This window comes from Fonsecaea erecta (genome assembly GCF_001651985.1).
Source record: "Fonsecaea erecta strain CBS 125763 chromosome Unknown Scaff1, whole genome shotgun sequence".
Taxonomy (NCBI): domain Eukaryota; kingdom Fungi; phylum Ascomycota; class Eurotiomycetes; order Chaetothyriales; family Herpotrichiellaceae; genus Fonsecaea; species Fonsecaea erecta.
Window position 1 is genome coordinate 3506365 of NW_017387244.1, and position 20166 is coordinate 3526530.

Sequence of the window (20166 nt, forward strand, 5' to 3'; positions counted from 1 at the left end):
ATGGCAATACATACATGGCCGTGTCAGGCTGGGCAGGGCAGTGCTTGGTTTGAGAACTATTTAAATAATCTTGTATTGTATGCTGGGGTCGATGCAGTCAGTTCGCGCGGTGAAAACAAGCTCTCGGCGAACGGACGCACAACACGGTCATGTCCAATCGGAAAAGGGCAATCAGGGGCAGAGCTGAGCTGAGCTGAATTGTTCTAGACAGACCGGGGGGGAGAGGCAGTGACTCGAAGGAGTAATAATGAAGAGTTGGCGGGGTTATGGGAGCTATTAAACAGTCCAAAACAACAACAAACAGCAAGTGGAATTCTTGAACGGCTGACTCGATATTCTTGAGATCAATCGGGGGCGTATCAGCGTGGAAATCAGACTGTACTTACTGGATAGATTGTGCTACGATGGAAAGAAGCAAAGAAAGAAACAGACAGGGGCTTTGTAAACTAGCTTGGTCGACGACGACAAAAATGCATCTCTACTCTCTGTTGGTATCTTATCATGATGATGGCTTCCCGACTATCGTCATCATACTCGGACTCGCACGCCCAATGCGCTAGGCCAAGTCCCCTTAATCTCATTCATTGTCCCCCGATCCTGGTATGACATAACGTCGCCAACAAAATAATTCCATATACACAGCGTGAGGAGCTTGCTTCACATCTCTTGAGCCCGTTCGACAGCCATGACCCTCTCCTCATGAAACTTCTTGGTGCCGAGGGTGCTGACGTCGTAGCCATGCTTAATCAGATACTCCCGGAAGCGCTCGTCCTCCTTGGTGATGGTGTCCTGGCCGATGTGGGGCAGGAAGAACAGGGCGACCAGGCCGGAGAAGATGCACAGGGAGCTGGAGACGTAGAAGGGGTATTGACCCTGCTTGATCACGTTGTCGCCGGCAGCCTTGATGATGTCGGGGAAGATGTAGTTGCCGACGAAGGCGCCGATCTTGCCGCATGCCGCGGCGATGCCATAGTACATACCACGCACCGAGGTGGCCGAGGTCTTGGACGCGACCAGGCCGATGTTGTCGCCGGGGCCGATCTCGCCCAGGGCAAGGAAAATGCCGTACACAACGACAAAGCCGCCTACTTGGGACGCCTGGTCGAGGTGCTTGTAGATGGCGGTCATGATGAAACCGACGATGCCCTGCAGCATGACACCGACAATGAGGCAGTACTTGGGGCCGATCCAGTCAGAAAGGAAGGCACCGATGATGGCGCCGGGAACGTAGAACAAGTTGATAACCGTGTTCCAGCCAAATGATTTCCAGAGAGGTGCGTCGGCTGGGAGCAAGAAGGCCAGCCACGCAGACGAGTAGATGCTGAATGAGTAGGCGGAAAAGTCATACACAAACCAGATCAGGGAGACGACAATCAGGCGCCACCAGTAGAACTTGATAATCAGCAAGTATGGGTAGTGGTTCATCTTGTTGCGGTGGTATTCTTCGGGTTCCTGCAGCTTGATTCGCAGCCAGAGGAGCGACAAGGGAGGAATCATGCCCAGGCCCAGCGCAATCCGCCAGGCCGCACGCAGGTGTTTGTCGGTGAAGATCAGGGCCAGGATCATGGGCACGAAGGCTGCGACAACAAAGCCAACGTCGATGGCCAGATTGGTGAAGGCAATGAACCAGCGGTTACGGTGCCCGCTCTTAAGTTCACCGGTGCTCTCCGCGCACGCGACTGAGCCGGCTGGATACTCTCCTCCGATACCGATACCAAGAATGAAGCGATAGGCAGCCAATGCGGCAAAGAGCCCTTGAATGCTGCCGCCAGCACCGTACGAGCCCGCGCCCAGGGCCGAAAAGATGATGAGAATGACGGTAGAAATGAGGAGTGAGTGTCGACGGGACCAGTGATCGGACAGATAGCCAAAGACCAGCTGGCCAAGGACTGTGCCGGCGAAAGCGATCGAGGCGACGTTGCTCTGGGCATTGGACTTGGTGTACTCGTCCTTGTAAATCGTCTTGAGCATGGTGTTAACCGAACCAATGACCTAGAAACCAACCCGTTAGCTCACGTCTGTCTTGAGGTGTGGGGGCTCTGCTCTGGAAGTCACATACGCCGTTGAGATAGCCATCAGAAAACAATCCGGCACCGCAGGCCATGACAGGCCATGTTCGTTCCCATCTTGACTTGGGGGTAGCGTCAAGTGGATCTTCGTGGATCGAGTATGAGCGGGCAGCGTCAGGACCGAGTCTTTCCTCGATGATCTTCTTCTCTGGAGGAGTATCCATTGTCACTGTGGAGGGGAGGTTTTGGCTTGGAGTGTTGGCCCTGGGACGAGGGTTGGACAGAGTGAGGGACAGACGCAGGGTGGATATATAACTTTTTGGCAGAGAGACTTCCGAATGCTCGTGGTATCTAAGCGTGCATCGAGAGATCGAAGGGCGAGACCGAAAGAAGAAACTGTATGCTGCTGGACAGGCATGTTGACGGCAAGGAGTGGGGTGAGAGATACAGGGAACGAGTTGTGAGCCATGCTGCTGGAAGGGTGGAGGAGTGAACGTCAGAGTCGGGGTGGGTGATGGGCGGACAGAAGCAAGGACGTCACAGTAGTTGGCATTCGTACTGGGTGGTAGTGGTGGTGGTAACCTTTGACTAGGTATCCAGTAATAGGCAAGGGAGGGTACCTAGGTAACAGAGTTAGTTGGTGGGTTAGTTACACTGCTAGCCTGTGCTAGGTGGCTAGGGGTGCCCTGCTGGGTATGGCTCCTGATAAAGGCCCCTGCCTCCGCCCCACGATCCTGCCCCAATGCGGGTTCGGGCCCGTTGCGCAGGATTAAGTGGCACTCGACACCTTGCCCATTGTAGAGCCCGAGGTCACGGGTGCCGTCTGCGTGAGTGGCTGGATTTCCCACAAGCGAACCTCCGATGGTAACATCGAGCTCGTCGACTGGAAGAGACTTCGGGATCGCCGCTGCAAGAGAGCTCTTCGACGATCAGTTAGCGCCACCCTGCTGCTTCTCAGGAAAATGACCGTCCTCAGTAGTAATCTCACCCGTGCTCACCTGCCCACAGACACGGGGGATCTTCCCATCTCTGGACACTGAACCGTGTGGCGGTCGCATCGTCTGTTCTGACATCGAGAACACGTGTAGGGACTGATTGGTTGCGGAACGGAAGAACTTTTGTGCCCACCCACTCCGGCCCCGCGAGCAGGGTACGTTCTTTTCATCTTTCCATCGAGAACAGAAAAAAAAAGAACATGCCCAGCTATTGTCCAGAGGCTTAATCGGCACAGACTCCCGAATCAGATCTTATCGCCAAAAAGCTTGTCATTGGTCCTCGCCTTGGCCATGACTTGCCTCGACGACATCCTGACCCGTACAGTCTCCGTGTCGTGGACACCAGTTTACTTTCTGTACAGTATGTATCTGAGAGGGTTCTTGCCACACCAAGGGCAGAATGAAAAAGGTGCAAAATCGAGAACAAACCCAAGTGTCCCTCCCTCGCTCGGCTGTTCCATCGGTGGAGGCCTAGAGTTTCGCCTTGACCTTGTTCCCTGCATCTTCCTCCTTAGCCCTGTCCTTCAGTAATCTCCGCAGGATCTTGCCCGCTGCACTCTTTGGAATCTCGTCAATAAACCTCACGCCGCCTCGCAACCTCTTGTGATTGGCCACTTTCCCAGCCAGCCATTGCACGATCTCCTCTGCGTCCTTCTCACTGGTCTTGCTGCGATCACTGGCCACGACGTAAGCCCGAGGCACTTCGGTGTGTTGGAATTCGTCGTACACCCCAATGACGGCTACGTCGTTGATCCCAGGGTGATCCATCAGTTTGCCCTCGAGCTCGGCAGGGGGCACCTGGAATCCCTTGTATTTGATGAGTTCCTTGACTCGGTCTGTGATGTAGAAGTTGTGGTTTTCGTCCTGGAAGCCCACGTCCCCGGTCTTGAAGTAGCCGTCTTCCGTGATGGCGTCCTTGGTTGCTTGCTCGTTCTGCCAATACCCCTTGAAAACGTTTGGTCCAGACAGCCACAGCTCGCCGGCCTCACCGGGCCCAAGTTCTTTGCCATCGGGAGACATGTATTTGGCTGTCATACTTGGGAACATCTTTCCCACGCTTCCCACGGACGTGTACCATTCATCCCAGGGCTACAATAATCTGGGTTAGCGGCGAAAACAAACATCTTTCCCCATCTCGGATGGGTCCAGGGCATGCTTACCTGCGTATGTGTCATAGGAGAAGTCTCGCTCAATCCATAAGCCTGGTTGATCTTGATTTTCAGTCTTTTGTGGACTGCATCGACCAGTTCCCGAGTCAACGGAGCTGCACCGCTTGTGATCATCCTCACGCTGCTTAGGTCGTACTTGTCGACAACCTCGTCCCGAGAAAGTCGCACGATCACTGGGGGCGCAACGTAAATGAACGTGATCTTGTGCTCCTGGATCGCCTTCAAAAACACCTCGAGATTGAACGCGGGCATCACGACAAGCTCAATGCCGCGATGCAACGGCTGATGGACCAGTCCTGTGAGCCCGTAAATGTGGTAAAACGGCAGGACTCCAAGGATCTTGTCGTTCCCGCTCGAGTACCACTTGCCCATGGCTCCTTTGATCATTAGGACGTCGGCGATGATATTGCGGTGACTCAGCATAACTCCCTTCGGCAGGCCGGTCGTCCCAGAGCTGTAGACGAGGAAAGCCAGCTCCTTGTCCGGGTCCATCTTGCGCCGTCTGTAGCGGGTCGCGCCCGACGTCTTGCGGATGTTGGTCCAGTGCTTGACTCGATGGGACGGATCTCTTTTGCTGCCCAGCAATATGACGCGGTCCTCGGGGATGTTGGACTTCTTGGCCGCTTTGAGAGCCGTGGCCAGGAAATCCGTCGTCGTCACGATCGCCTTGGACCCGGAATTGGACAGCTGGAAGGAAAGCTCGTCGGCCGAATACGCGGGGTTCGCGGGCGACACGATGCCGCCAGCGAAAAAGACGCCATAGACGATCGGGGCAAAGTCGATGTCGTTGGGGGCATATATATTCAGCACGTCGCCCTTCTCCCAGTCCCAGAGGTTGCGGAGACCGGCTCCAAAAGCCGCGGCCGCTTCTTTGACATCGGCCCACGTGTAGTGCCGGGAAGAGTCCACAGCACGGTAGATAACTGTGTTTATGAGGCTTCGAGTTAACAGACAAGGATCTCAATTTCCACAAATTCAAGCGACTTTTGTCTTCACGAACCTTGGGAGTCGGGGAAGTCCCGAGGCTGCTCAAACATCAACCCCCAAAGGTCGACATTGGGGATCTGGATGTCCGGATACGGCGACTTGGTTGGCATTGTGCTCTGTGTCTCTGTCTTCCTCTCGCTATCTCTCTTGCTTTCCCTATTCGCCTTCGCACTGCTCTGCAGCTATGCTTCTCTGACAATCACGAATTAAGAAATCAGGAATTGGAGCTGCCTGGAGTATGTGTCCAAGTGATGGCCCGTCGTCGTGACCGATCTCCGACCTCCGATTCCTCGCTCTGCTGCTGCTGCTGCTGCTCCACGTACTGACGTGAGATACTCTTTCGGTTCAATATAACGCGGATTCTCGTTCGCTATATCCACACCTTTCAGTCCCGCCAGGAACAGCTAGACGATTGGGCCCAAGCCGGTTTCAAGACAAGGGAGCAGCGCTATCTGGAAGACCTTTACGAGATGGCAATTATAACAATAGGGGAGAACGTTTCAGGAGCTGTGGCCATCTTCGCATGGTTTGTGCCATGATTTGCTCCACCTCCGCAAAACCGGCGGAATTCGATATCGGAGCCTCGGCTTTTAAAAGCGGGTCTTTACCCTTTACGGAATATCACGTGCTATTTCCTTCCCCTCCGAACTTCGACCACGGCCATTGAACACAAGGAGACAGAGGGTGGTTATCAAACGACAGATACGCAGTATTCCTGATACTGATGCTGCTGCTGCTGCCACTGATATCCAAGGATTTGCTAATACGGCCTTGCATTCGTGGGTCTACCAGTGGGGCCGCGTTAAGCGGAATCCGCACTCGAGTTCCCGGCCGACTCCTTGACTTCCTCCCGACGGATTTCATCCACCACTGCGTTTGACACCGTCCAGACACGCTTCCGTAGTGCTGAAGCCGTGCAACGTCGCCGCCGCCGACTCTCGCCGAAGAGTTCCGCCGATTGGTGGCGGACAGAAGCTCACTCAAGGTCTTTTCCGGGTGGTCGCCATGCCAACTACCAGTATCCTGCCGCAGCAGTCAATGCAAATAACAGTGGCTTCGGGCTCTTAAAACAGTCTGAGAGACTTTGGATTTGTCCCTGCTGAACATTGAGATGCATGTCCTCGGGCCGATCCCTTCTTGGATTCAGTCCACAGGCGTGAGGGGCCCGCGGCCAAGTCTTCGTCCTGTCAAGGAGACTGTGCCTGCGTTTGTTATGCCCCGGAGATTCTACGTCCCAGATTTCCGATTCGCTCGGAAGACACCTACACGGTGGCTTCGGTCTGGATGTGAACTCCTCTATCTTGACTTCAAGATTGAAAATTGTGTCTTCCTTCCATGCAAGCTCTCTTTGAAGAGTCTTATTTGTCCTCTCCACCTCGTCATACTTGTGGAGAGAGACCGCAAAGACATCCTGGCTATCTATTAATCCCATTTTCTATCCCAATGCCATTGTGCTTGATTGCCCTCTATCTCTTTAATGTGCGTCGTAGTGGCTTGGAGTTCTTTTTCAAGTTCGCCTTGTTGGCTTTTGAACTGCTCGTTGCGGAAGTACAATGCTGTTTGGATGTCCTGAGAGCGAGACTCGTTTCTCTGTATCAAGATGTTGTTATTCCTTTTCACGGGCTTCGGGTTGGCATCCTTGAGTTGCCTGATCAGATCAGGGCGTGATTCCCCCATTACCACCTCAAGAGAAGCTCCAGGTGGCATTTCCCAGTGTTATACTGAGCTGTTCCGTCAGGTCGGCTTTTGCCTTCAATGTTCATGCGCACTAACGACTGAATTCCATCTCGAGTCTCGCATACGGTTTCAAAATAGGTCCCTTCTTGCTCCTTACATTTTTGTCGAGCAACTACCGGCTCTCTTTCCTTGCTTTCCGGACCTCCCTCTGATGGGGTGATCTTCTCCTGGATATTTGTAAGTCAGCTTGCGGGGATGAACCTGCAGTCCTGGAGCCTTTATACTCGAAATCCGGCAGGAGCGACTCCTGCAAACTTACGTTGTGCACTCTGGCTGATGTTGAGCAACAAACTGAGAGTGACAGCGTTGAGGGGCCACCAACTTCAATCCCTATCTTCAAGCCCGTGGAAGCTCGACAGGAACACAAGGAGAAAGGAGCTTGATACTACAGAGACAGAAAGGCTCCGCCCCAAGAATCTACGCCCAACACCGGGTGACAATACCAGGCGAAGAACCTTCTCTTCGAGCCAAACAAGGTGCCAATTGATTTTGCCCGTCCGCACCGCTACGATACTATACTACCTCGGTGATTGACTATGTGCTCAGCGGCAAGACTCAGACGCTTGGAGGAAAGCTGCGGCCCCTTGTAATGGTCCATCCAGGCTATGGTAACCACGGCAAAACTGAGAGGGTAGACAGCTGGATCATTTCATGCGCTGGAACTTGACGTCGTGGACTATGCAAAAATCAAACTGGGAGATGAGCTTTTTGGTGCAAGAGCACTGTACGCTGGCTCGACGCTTGATTCTCCGTTGAAGGACTTCTGAGCCATGCCAATGGGTATGTTAAGTTGATAACTTACCTCTTCCCCCCCGACACAGCTTTTTTAAGTCTGCTGCGTGATCGACAATCGTTATCAGTAGCGAATTTGGCTGCAGGAGCCATGTGTCGATGTGCAAGTTTAACTGCATAGGAAGGACACGATCACATGGGAATTTGAAGGGTGATAGCAGCGGTCCCAGCATGATGCCCAGCGAACACACATGTTTCCCAGGTGTGTCGGATGGCCGGCAGATGACCGATTGTCCACCGAATATGAGAGGAGGTGAGGTTGTTGCCGCTTTGAATATCGCACAGGATGTTGAAGAAGAATAGATATAGAGTTATGACTTGAATATGAGTACGAGCATCATCAGCACAAGCACAAGCATGGTATGTAATAGTCGGCCCTCGTTGAATGTGGTTGTGGTCCGAAGAGCCGAGGCAGCGTTATTCGGCGGCTGACCTCCCCCCTTGCTACCCGGCGTCGCGCTTTAAGGTCGTCACTTTCACCCTGAGTTGCACTCCGAATGCCCCATCATTTTTGACCTTCTTATCTGCCAGAAGGCCTAGAGGCATCCCAAAGGGCATCACCATCATGGTAGCGGACGCCCTCGTCTATCACCCTGCGGTGACCCATTACCTGCGATATATTGCGACAACCGGTGAGTTGGTACAATGTCGGGCTCACCGAGTGCCTCACTTAATCTGACCTTCTATCTTCGCAGTCGGTCGTGACAAGGTCCTCCGAACGATCCAGTACTTCAGCAGATTCTACGCCTGGTACTTGTATCGCACCAACAATCCGACAAGCGCCATCCTGCCATGGACCACGGTCAAGAATCAATTTGGGTTGACGAGGAAGATCCTGCGTGTTGGGAAATTCGTCGAGCACATTCGGGCTGGGTCCGAACTATACGATGCGGCCATCAAGTCAGGCAACGGGGACAAGATCGTACAATATCTGCAGGTTCTGAGGCAGATTGGGTACGCCGGCTATATGTTCTTTGATATGATGACGCTGTTGGACGCAATGGGAGTCAAGAAGGATCCTCGGGCGAAGAACATCCAGGCCACGGCATACAAATTCTGGTTCACAGGCCTGGTCGCCAGCGCCCTCGCCGGGGTCTACAACACTTACAAGTTGAGGGAACGCGCCAAGAGCGTCGACGAGAAGGACGCCGAAGCCAAGCTGGAGAAGGTCAAGATTGCCAGGTACGTCGCAGACCCATGCTCTCACTCCCCGTCCTGCTTTGGGATGTACACACTGACTCCTAGACCTAGACAACAACAAGCCGTCAATATCCAGCTGGTTTCAGACCTCTGCGACCTTACAGTGCCGAGCACGATGCTTGGATACACCAATCTTGACGATGGCATCATTGGTCTGGCGGGGGTGACCAGCAGTCTGCTCGGGTTGTATGGAGCATGGCAGAAAACCGCCTGATGTCTCATGACGTGAGGGTCAAGCAGACTCGTTACAAGGTTATCTACTGCCTGGATTCTCGCGCAAAGCCTGCAGGTGTCTTGGAGGATGATTTGGCAGCTCTCGGACAGATGGGTTGAGGCCTTGCAAAGTGGAGATTTGAGTCCCCAATATAGATATTGATCGATGTTCCTACGGCAGAGGTTGGTCATGGTAAAGCTCGAATGATGTAGTCGTTCCTCAGCATTACTCTGCTATATTATGGCAGAGGAACAACGGTTGGATAATTGTTTGTGCTTTCCCTCTCCGGGCCCTGGCTCGACAGACTTGTGCCGCTGCGTTTTGCCCTGATCAGCATTTGGTAATGTCTTTAACATCTTGACGTATGCACGGAGCTCCTCCTCTCCTCTCCTCTTCCTGCTCCTCTTTCAGAGTTATTTGTCATTGGATGACGGTGACGGTTCACACCGGAACTTCATATTCGATTGGCGCCAAAACACAGAGGCGTAACAGACACGCTGACGCAGGGAGAAAACCAGCGAGGCACACAGCCATTCAACAGCAGCTGTGCTGGGCAAAGGGGGGCGAGATTGGCGGGGGTCAAAGGAACATCACGAGAGGCGAAAGAGTGAGAGGAGGACTAAGCCCTCTGCAGAACTCAGGTCTCGCCTCCACCTCAATTGCAGCTGTCTTCCGTCGCCCTCCCGCCATCCTCTTCCTTTCCCTCCCCTTCTCGAAATCTCGACCAGCACGATAATAAGAAGGGTATTTCATTCCATTATCGCATGCTCCGCATCTGTGGCATTGATCTCCAATTAGTACAACACGGCACATCGACGGCACTTGGCCTCTTCCAATCAGCAGGCATCGGGCAGAGTCGGACTGACTGTGTACGCAAAAGCTCCTCGTCGCCCTCCGATCTCTCCCGTGAGTTCATCGGGAATAGCACTTCACTTCGGCTTGGCCCCAGCGTCAGAAAGATACAATATCAGGTCGATCCCCAAGTCATGGCTGCCGACTATTCTACTCGTCTCCAAGCTGTTCACCAGATCAGGCCTCACTCGCCTTCTCCAGCAACTGGCACAGCACGTTCAGAATTAGCCAAAGTCCAGCTTCGAGCCTTTTCCTCCAGGATGGTTTCCCACTCTGTCAACAAAACGGCTCTCCACCCCGGTGGTGTCGAGTAAGTTTGTCGTCATCTTGACGCCCAAGTCTTTTTGAGATCAACCTCAACTCACATCAACTTCAGGCCGACCCGCGAGCACACCGAGCTCGAAGAGGAGCTCCACACCACTGCTCACATTGACTACGACCGTGTGGCCATTGTGGCCAATCCATCAGTGTCTGCTCTCTACGAAGATGCCCTGGTCTACGAAACCGGCACAGCCATTACATCCTCAGGAGCTTTGACAGCCTACTCAGGCTCCAAGACCGGTCGTTCCCCGCTGGATAAGCGTGTGGTCAAGGAAGAAAGCTCGGAGAAGGATATCTGGTGGGGGCCCGTCAACAAGCCCATGACTCCAGAGGTCAGTATTGCCATCGTTTTCCTCATCTTCTATCCCTTGTATATTGCACGTCGTGTTCCACCTAAATCCGAAAGACCAAGCACATGCCCTAGCACACCTACGAGTCGTATGATCTCGGTCAGGAGCGAGCAGCTTGACCTGCCAACACCCAGCACTTCCCCGCAATGCACGGTGATGTATTGGTTCGCATGTGCGCTACGGACGGCAGGAAACACGACTTTTCTCAGCTGGAATGTGGCTCTGCCCCGCGTTGCCCGGAAAAGCCCAGTGACGCAGCAGTTGGGGCTTGTGCCGCGGCTAACGATTCTTGGCTGCGGATGACTCGGCCAGCCCAAGTCATGGCGCTGGAAATGTTTCCGTTCTTTGTACTGGTGCTTCGGTGCCCCACCACGTGTTGAATACCAGTTGTCCAAGAGAGATGGTGCTAACATATGGTGTGCTCTCTAGGTCTGGAAGATCAACCGAGAACGTGCTGTCGACTACCTCAACACCCGAAACCGCATCTATGTTATCGATGGCTTCGCCGGCTGGGATGAACGATACCGCATCAGCGTCCGAGTTGTCTGCGCCCGGGCCTATCATGCCCTGTTCATGCGGAATATGCTCATCAGACCCTCCCGTGAAGAGCTGCAACATTTCCATCCCGACTATGTCATTTACAATGCCGGATCCTTCCCCGCCAACAGATACACGAGTGGCATGACCAGTGCCACCAGCGTTGCCATCAACTTCGCTGAGAAAGAGATGGTTATCCTCGGCACTGAATATGCTGGTGAGATGAAGAAGGGTGTCTTCACCGTTCTCTTCTACGAGATGCCCGTCAAGCACAACGTCTTGACCCTGCACTCCTCGGCCAATGAGGGCGAGAAGGGCGATGTGACTGTCTTCTTCGGCTTGTCCGGCACTGGCAAGACCACACTGTCGGCCGATCCCAACCGCAAGCTGATCGGTGATGACGAACACTGCTGGTCCGACAAGGGTGTCTTCAACATCGAAGGAGGGTGCTACGCCAAGTGCATCGGTCTGTCGGCCGAGAAGGAACCAGATATCTTCAATGCCATTCGCTTTGGTTCTGTTTTGGAGAACGTCGTCTTTGACCCTGAGACCCGTGAGGTGGACTACGATGATGCGACCCTGACGGAGAACACCCGTTGCGCATATCCTATCGAATACATCAGCAACGCAAAGATCCCGTGTATCAGCGACAACCATCCTAGCAACATCATCCTGTTGACCTGCGACGCTCGTGGTGTGCTACCACCCATCTCCAAACTGAACACGGCCCAGACTATGTTCCATTTCATCTCTGGCTACACGTCCAAGATGGCTGGTACCGAAGATGGTGTCACCGAGCCCCAGGCTACGTTCTCATCCTGCTTTGCTCAACCTTTCTTGGCCCTGCACCCGATGCGCTATGCTAAGATGCTTGCCGACAAGATCTCTCAACACAATGTCAACGCGTGGCTGCTCAACACCGGTTGGGTCGGTGCTGGTGCTACCACTGGTGGCAAGCGTTGCCCACTGAAGTACACTCGTGCTATCCTGGACGCCATCCACTCCGGAGAGCTCGCCAAGGTCGAGTATGAGACCTATGATGTTTTCAACCTCAGCGTGCCCAAGACATGCCCCAACGTGCCGGACGAGCTTTTGAACCCCAAGAAGTCGTGGACCGGCTCCGCCGACTTCAGCGACGAGGTGACCAAACTCGCGAAATTGTTCAATGAGAACTTCAAGAAGTACTCTGATGAGGCCACCGAGGAGGTTATCAAGGCGGGCCCCACCGTGTAGATGGAGCGAAGCCGTGCGCAGTGAAGCGAGCTGTGGTTGAGCTGGACGTACTGTGTTTTGATTTCTCACTTTGGGGAAATTTTGGCTGTACAAAGTGGCATTGAAAGGGCGTTTGGATAAGCAGCGTTCGATTGTTTGGAGCAGGGCAAAACAACAATACGAACGCAAGACGCGAGAGGCATCACGATTTCAACGAACGGACAAGATTTATGACGGCCGTCCTCCCACCCCGCTGCCACTGCCGCCGTTGCGGCCTTGCAGACGCGCAGGGGTAGGGAGTCGACTGGCCTCCATTATATGCCTGCTACAGTAGCTCAGAGATGGATGATCATTTTCCTACGACAACCATGTGTTGATAGCTTTCCTTGATTAAACCCCCCAAAAATAAAAGGAGCTTTTTTGTCAGTCCGACATCTCCACCATAGACACCCTCAAAACTGCGAGTCCACGTGCCACGGCTGTCCTCATACAGTCACTTAATCCGCTTGATTGTTACATGTACGGACGGTTGTCAGGAACCTGGACAGGGAAACAATGGGGTACATAGATGATGATGACTGCGATTTCATGCCCGTATGAGGACAAAGTGCCTGAGGAAAGTAGCCGCCAGTGAGAAGGGAGCATGAGGGCCCCTCACAACGGGATTCCGAGAGACTGATGGGGAAGTTACAACAACGAATCCTGTGATCCTGTCCCGTTCATCTTCATCGCGCATGAGGGATGATCAAGGTAATTCTCCGGGTCTTTGTTCTTCTGGTGGAGATTCTGACCATTCATTTACCGTCAACCTGAATGGGTAGTGTCTCGTGCACCCCCGTGGCGAGCCACAGCAGAACAACTGGACCCGGGCGTCCTAAACTGCCAGAGTACGCCATGTCACGGGGCGAAAGCGACGTGCTGCGAACTCCAGATGCGCATAGGTGAGGATCCTCGGCCGTTGGCGGGTGGGTGCCCGAGTCGAGGAATGTTGCAATGGGCAGGCAAAGCCCGGAAAGGCACTCGGGCAATAGCTACCTAGCTGCTGTAGCCTCACCGAGTGCCCGTCGGTTAAGACGGGCTTCACGGGCATTGGTGAAGGGAGGGGAGTGGCAGTGCAGTGACCCGAGGTTGCCCAAGAAAATCTCCAACAAGGCCAAAAGGGACTCCAGGAGCCCTGGGTGAGGGGCAGCGATGAGGGTGCAGGAGGGCGCCCACCCTGTTTGAACGAGGCCTTCTAGGTGGCCTCTGCCTCTAAGTCAGTCGTTAGTACGGGCGCACGGGGGATAACTATAGTAATGCAACGGCATTCGTGCTTCCTAAGGTACCGGCACATGCCATGCACCCACTGACCATGAACTCGACAGCAACTTACCAAAGAAACTTAGTTACGGGTTACTAAGAGATTCCCTTGCATGCCATCCACCTCGATCACCTGCGAATTCTGTGGTCCACCAAACTCGAATCGAAAAATCCACTGATCAACCTTGTAACGAAATCCCACTCCACTGGCTCCGGCTTCCAGGGCTTCCAGGGCCCCCAAAGCGCTTCCACAGGGTGGAAACCCGCGGCCACGCCGCCTTTCTTCTTGCGCTTTTCTCGAATTTTGTCAGTCCTTCCGCTCATCCTCTTTCAAACACATCCATCCTCACCCACTCCCTCTCTTTGTTTCTACAACACTCCTCTCCATCAGCAACGAGCACAAACAGCATCCCCTTTTGCTGAACAACACCACAACCTCGAACCATGGCCGATCCCGACCCATATTAGCTTCCCCTGCTCGCCCTGCCAATCTTTCCTTTTTTCCCTGTCCACACTTCCGGCGTCAGGCGGTTCTTTCTCGAAGTTCTTTCGGATCCTATCCCAGGAACCCTTCCGCACCCATCCTTAGTCTTGCCGACAACGTCCACCCTTGCACCTTCTGGCGTTTGATATTCACCAGATCTTTCCTTTGCCATACATCCTTGGGAGGCGTACCCATCAGGATCCTCTATACCGTTGTATCCGACGTGGTCGGTGACAGTCCCCTTGCCCCGCCGCCTCGAGAAATTGTCCTCTACCCGACTGCCGCGCTCCCGGCGTCCTCCTGCTTCTTTTTCTGAGGTAGACCTTCTCACCTCCGCGACGAATCCTGTCCGAATCGACCGAGACTCCGGACAGCCTGGACAACCAGAATGCTCATCAACGGGGAGAAATTCGCCTGCGAGGCCTGCGTGAGGGGCCATCGTGTTAGTTCTTGCCACCATCAAGGTGAGTTGGCTTGATCTCTTCGCGAATTCTTAGCAAGGTTATCGGACTCGCAACTAACCCTGTGTTTTCTCCAGACCGCCCCCTGGTGCATGTTAACAAGAAAGGTCGCCCGGTATCACAATGCCAACACTGCCGAGGCCTGCGCAAGTCCCGCGCTCAGCATGTCAAATGCGAGTGTCATGATAAGTCTCATTCGAAGGAAAACTGTCCTCATGAGAAGCAAGAAGGGAAATCCGGTATGTGCATATCTTGTTTAAGAAAAGATCATGGGCCTGATGCCCTCCCCAGATCAGCAAAGTTGCTGCTGCCAGCACGGGTCGCGGTGCACCTGCGCTCTCAAGAAAGACCACCTCGACCCGGTCCCTGAAGACATCTCGCAACTCCACCATGCGAAGGATCATGCGAAACACCGCCATAACATGAACTCCCATGACCCCAAAACGACGATATTCACCAACGGGCATCACAAGCCAGTTCACAAGTTCAATGATGCTCACAACCAGCTCGGAACCCCATATAAGATCCCATCGCGCTCGAACTCGCTTCATGGCCACAGGGAGATTGCTCAGCGTTCCACCGACAGTCTTCCGCTGACCAAGTTCGCCAAACCTTTCCACGAATCGCCCCTCCATAACTCGATAACAGAGGCTATGCAAATTGTGGAACGGAAGGTCAAGTCAGAACACAATTCGCCCGTGCTCGGACCAACAAGAATGGGAGGGCATTCGTCAATACAGGACTTCAAGATACCCAATTTCGACCCCCGCGCGTATGCATATTCGCCGTTTGGCACAGATACACCGCCAACCCAGCCAAACAGCTTACAAAACAGCCAAAACCCAAGTCTGCAAGATCTGACACTCCCAGAGCGGTTTCCGGAGAACTGGTTCATGACCTATGAACAAGCTCATGATTACGAGCCCCCACCGTGGGCAAGGTTCAACGACACCTCTTCCACCGACTGGAACAACTTGAACCTAGATGGCGGTAATGGTTTCTACAGCCTGAAAAAGGAAAACTCGCCGTACATGTTGTCCCAGCAAGCTGCTTTCCAGGCTTCTGAGCTGACGAGCCAAATCAATCAAGTGGGGATTACATCCTCGAGCGAAGAGCCTTCGGAGGTCGAGGATCAATCTCCTCCATCCATCGCCAACCCGTGGGGTGCCGAACGGTCACTAGCAAATGATCGACAGACTGGTCTGGACGCGTTTAACGATTACAGCAGCGTCGGCGGAGATGACGCCTCTGATCGGTTCCGGCTCAGTTCAGCCTCGTCTTACTTTGGGACGCCTCAAGCAAACATGCTGGCCAATGACAACCTCGGGAGTCTCGACATTGACGATTATCTGAAGCAGGCGGAAGCGGAGACGAAAAGAATGCAAATGCAACATCAGTTGGCGCAGATGCAGATGAACCCGCAAGAGTCCCAAACCCCGTCGCGATTATCGAGTGTCAGCAGAGGTATAACACCCAGCATTTCTACACCAGGAAGCACTGGCAACGGCGAGCATCCATACACCATCCGTGAGGCACAGAGATATGCACATCCTGATGGGGTAGCGAATGTTTCCGTGGAGCAGCCCAGAGCTGCAATGCCGCCGTCGTATCTGACAGATGATCCGGCGTGGTCAGTAGCGCCTGATATGAGCCACCCGGAACTGGTCCTGGACGACGAACGAGAAGATGAGGACTGGGTTCGGTAGCACTTGCTGAAGGAACCCTCTTTTTACATTCCTGCACAAAGACAGATCAATATCAAAGCACCAGACACCCCAAGTTATGATTTATGAAAATGCAGCTTTACGTACCTCGGATGATACCATGGGCTTTCTGGATAAACCAAAGAATCAGATTTTGAGTCGGCGAAAGCTCGGGCTGGAGTGGCCCAGAGCGGACTGAAATGGATTGGATAGGACTGGATTGGGTTGAGTTTTCGCTGCACATAATCGGTTTTTCCTTTTTCTCTTTGGCAAACGGCGGTGTCGATGTGTGGAGCGCGCTATTTCCTGGCGCCTCTGTGGGAGTCTACGCACATGCCGTTGCGGTTGTTAAGGACCACCTTGTTGCATGCCTTTTACTTCCCCTTCTGGGTCGAAGTCGAGTGTGGTCGCTTCTTCGCTGAATTGCGAATTGTCTTTCTGGGTTGGCCCAGGAGCGGGCGTGGCATTAGATGGTGATTGAGCTTTGGGCTGGGACAATGCAATATAGAATCAGCTTGCTGTGTTTTCAATGAAAGCTTTCTGTGTTGCTTTACGTGTCAATGGCTTCATGGCGAATAATGCTCAACTGTGTTTCCTGTAATGTGGGGAATTTACAACGTGCCGTTCTCTTATATCCTTTAGAAGCGAACGACAGGCCGCATGATCAAGTCAAGCCAGTGCAACGGGGAATTTGATGTTGGCTGGTGCCGACAAGCAGAAGATGCTGGTTGATAGCCGTGATCGGAACAATTATACTCCGGAGACGACTTTGCCGAGGCCAAGATCTTCCGGGAGCCGCTAGTGAGGATAGAATACTTGTGATTGGCTTTGGGGAAACCTTAGGGTTGGCCATCCCTGCCCGACGAATTCGTTGATGACTCGTCGCCTTTTCTCTCGTTCACCGAATTTAGGGCATTCAGCCTTAATGCTTTGCACACGCTCTCAATACTTTGCACTCTCTGTGGAACTTTACCCCCCCGAATCGTCCTATAACAGCTCATTACCGTTTCCGGCAGCCAGTACCTCCCTCCAGCCACGTTCCTCGGCTTTTTATACGAGCAACCTCAAGAGGGACTGATTCAGTGTTGCGCGTGATGACAGTCCAGCAAGGCTGCCGATGAGTCGCGCTGTCAACCACCTTTGTCTGAACCCCTCTTGTCACCTTCTCTCCAGCTCCTGCCCTGACCTGGTGATTGAGTAAGCGAACTACTTTGTCAGCCTGTCTAGAAAGACCCGAAGTTGTAAGCTTGGGTTTCTGGTGGCTTGGCCGATAAGGACGCGGTTCATGTAACTCAGCCGCCACCATGAAACTGTATGCCATTTCAGATCTCCATCTCAGCTACAGGCACAACCGCGAAGCTCTATGCGACCTTAAACCTCACTTGGACGACAGCCTGATCATCTGTGGCGATGTTGGAGAGAAGATCGAACACCTCCACGAGGCCTTTAAGCTCACGACGAAACTCTTCAAGCAGGTCTTCTGGGTGCCCGGCAATCACGAGCTGTACACGCTGCCGGGACATCGCAACCCCGTCGAGGGACACGAAGAGGACGTCCTCGACGAGGAACTCCGCGGAGACTTCAAGTATCAAGAATGTCTCCGGGTCGCCAACGAGTACGGCGTCATCACCCCCGAGGACGAGTACGTGAAGTGGGAAGGAGAAGGCGGGCCCTGCATCATCTGCCCCATGTTTACGCTTTACGACTACAGTTTCCGGCCCGACGACGTGTCGAGAGCAGACGCGTTGGAATGGGCCATGGAGGAGAACATCGTGGCGACGGACGAAGCCCTCCTCCACCCGGACCCGTACGAGTCGCGCGATCTGTGGTGCCAGGAGCTCGTTTCCAAGGCCGAGGAACGACTGGAAGCCACCTCTCGACGAGGCATCCCCCTGGTGCTGGTCAACCACTGGCCGCTGCGCCAAGACACCATCACGATTCCCATGATTCCCCGCTTCAGCCTCTGGTGCGGCACCAAAAAGACCGAAGACTGGCACCGGCGGTTCAACGCCAAAGTTGTGGTGACGGGCCATCTGCACGTTCGCCGGACGGATTGGCGAGACGGAGTGAGATTCGAGGAGGTCAGCCTGGGATATCCCAGGCAGTGGCAGATTGCACGCGAGAAAGGGTTGGACATTAACGACCTGCTGAGGGAGATTTTGCCGGCACCAGACATGCAGGATCCCGGTGACGGCAAGACCATCTGGAGACGATCGGGGCGGCCGTCCATAGATCTTGTCAAGAGCATCAAGGGGCTGGATTGAGGGTCAGCGACGGATGGACAGCCCCCGCCTGGTTTTTTTCTTAAACACCAAGACTGCGCAGCGCTTTTTTGGCGTCTCAAGTACATGTGTGGGAAGCTGAGTCAGGCTCCTCTGGCTCTCCTTGAACACTTCCCGTCTTTTCTTTTTTTTTTGTTTTTGGTCACTATTACGGGACTTCTGAGCAGGTTTGGGGCGGCGTTGGGGAGCCATTGCACAGATTACGCGCTCCGCATTTTACCACGTTCCCAGGCGTTTCAACCATATATATACCCTGTGCCAGTCTGGTAGAGAGCACAGATGGCTAGGGCTAGACGTGTGGGCTCATGATGGAATCTGCTTTTAGGGGGTCAAGCTGCTGGGGGTTGAACCAACGACGAGGCAGTCATTGTTTTGCTGTATCTGCGGCTGTAGTCGGTCTACTTCAGTTGGGGTCAGGCTGCTGAGCGTGGCCATGTTCCTCCTCTTTCTCTTTCTTCCTTCCCTCCTCCTTCATCCTTTCCTTCATCCTTTCCTTCATCTCTTCGTGCTGTGCTGCGGGAGTTCAACCACCCCATCCATCCCCGTCCTGTCTCCTCCTCTCCTCCCCTGGCCCCTCCTCTCCACCGTCTTCGGTAAGAGAAAGATCGACGGTCGCAATCACTTCTTCTTGGCCTGGTACTCCTTCTCCGAGACCTCTTCGTGCCAGACAGTCTTCCCGTGGCTGACGGCGAGATGGAGCATGAAGGTGCCGTCGTCGCCGCCGTGCCAGTGGGTGGTGCCGGGGTCGCACCAGACGGTGTCGCCGACGCTCAGCCGGCGCGGCTCGCCGCCCTTGTCGCACACCCACCCGGCGCCCGCCAGCACGCGCAGCAGCTGGCCCTTCTCGTGCGTGTGCCAGTAGGTGCGCGCTCCCGGCGTGAACATGACGTGGTTGATGTTGATGTTCGGCCCCGCGTCGCTGTAGATCGGGTCCATCCACACCGTGCCCGTGAACGTGCCGCTGGCCTGTCGGCTCGAGGCCGTGGCGTTGCGGGACGAGGGGATGATGGTGGATGGCATTGTTGGTGTTGGTGTTGGTGTTGTTGTTTATTCTTCACAGGGAGGGATGTGCTGGGGATTGTGATGGTCTTGATGGGGGTCGATATAATATCAACCTTGTTTACTCCTCGCTGGGTTGCTCTGTCTGCTCTGGTCGGTCAAATTCTCTTTACCAAGGGTATAAGGAGCAGTACAATGTTCAGAACATCGTCTCCAACTCTGCGAGAAAGCATATACGAGGAGGCAATTACCCGCGGGCACTTTGCTCTTCCCCTCAGGCAGGAATTGGAGTTTTTCTCAGTCGTCGGACTCAACTCACAACAATCTCCAGCCCAAACGACCGCTCCTCCCGCAGCCGCCGCCGATATCGAAGCGATGATGGGACCTTTTTCTCCAAAGCATGGAGTATCGCCCATCATCCCCCTTTCCTACGTACCTTCTCCCTCTCTCCGTCTCTCTCTCTCTCTCTCACTCCCCCCACACTCTGACTCTCGCACCCATCGAACACTTGCCCTTTGCGGAACTCGATGAGCCGGCCGGGGGCCCAACCTCAGCTTCGCGTT

The 20166-nt window shown here is 54.0% G+C and overlaps 7 protein-coding genes across 7 annotated transcripts; 4 read left to right on the forward strand and 3 right to left on the reverse strand.

Annotated features, from left to right (window-relative positions):
• Nucleotides 1-657: 657 nt before the first annotated feature.
• Nucleotides 658-2233, reverse strand: AYL99_01240 (hypothetical protein; the record flags this gene model as incomplete). Its single annotated transcript, XM_018832756.1, has 2 exons — nt 658-1992; nt 2060-2233. 2 exons carry the CDS (start codon nt 2231-2233, stop codon nt 658-660), a joined length of 1509 nt encoding a protein of 502 aa, XP_018698635.1.
• Nucleotides 2234-3475: 1242 nt separating this feature from the next.
• On the reverse strand, nt 3476-5270 carry AYL99_01241 (hypothetical protein; the record flags this gene model as incomplete). The annotated part of the gene is made up of 3 exons (XM_018832757.1): nt 3476-4093; nt 4165-5096; nt 5174-5270. The coding sequence occupies 3 exons, from the start codon at nt 5268-5270 to the stop codon at nt 3476-3478; spliced, it is 1647 nt and encodes a 548-aa protein (XP_018698636.1).
• Nucleotides 5271-8254: 2984 nt separating this feature from the next.
• Nucleotides 8255-9103, forward strand: AYL99_01242 (hypothetical protein; the record flags this gene model as incomplete). Its single annotated transcript, XM_018832758.1, has 3 exons — nt 8255-8321; nt 8385-8871; nt 8941-9103. 3 exons carry the CDS (start codon nt 8255-8257, stop codon nt 9101-9103), a joined length of 717 nt encoding a protein of 238 aa, XP_018698637.1.
• Nucleotides 9104-10089: 986 nt separating this feature from the next.
• On the forward strand, nt 10090-12396 carry AYL99_01243 (phosphoenolpyruvate carboxykinase; the record flags this gene model as incomplete). The annotated part of the gene is made up of 3 exons (XM_018832759.1): nt 10090-10265; nt 10332-10608; nt 11056-12396. The coding sequence occupies 3 exons, from the start codon at nt 10090-10092 to the stop codon at nt 12394-12396; spliced, it is 1794 nt and encodes a 597-aa protein (XP_018698638.1).
• A 2492-nt stretch (nt 12397-14888) lies between these two features.
• Nucleotides 14889-16325, forward strand: AYL99_01244 (hypothetical protein; the record flags this gene model as incomplete). Its single annotated transcript, XM_018832760.1, has 1 exon — nt 14889-16325. The coding sequence occupies one exon, from the start codon at nt 14889-14891 to the stop codon at nt 16323-16325; it is 1437 nt and encodes a 478-aa protein (XP_018698639.1).
• Nucleotides 16326-17626: 1301 nt separating this feature from the next.
• Nucleotides 17627-18586, forward strand: AYL99_01245 (hypothetical protein; the record flags this gene model as incomplete). The annotated part of the gene is made up of 1 exon (XM_018832761.1): nt 17627-18586. One exon carries the CDS (start codon nt 17627-17629, stop codon nt 18584-18586), a length of 960 nt encoding a protein of 319 aa, XP_018698640.1.
• A 636-nt stretch (nt 18587-19222) lies between these two features.
• On the reverse strand, nt 19223-19624 carry AYL99_01246 (hypothetical protein; the record flags this gene model as incomplete). The annotated part of the gene is made up of 1 exon (XM_018832762.1): nt 19223-19624. The coding sequence occupies one exon, from the start codon at nt 19622-19624 to the stop codon at nt 19223-19225; it is 402 nt and encodes a 133-aa protein (XP_018698641.1).
• Nucleotides 19625-20166: the final 542 nt, after the last annotated feature.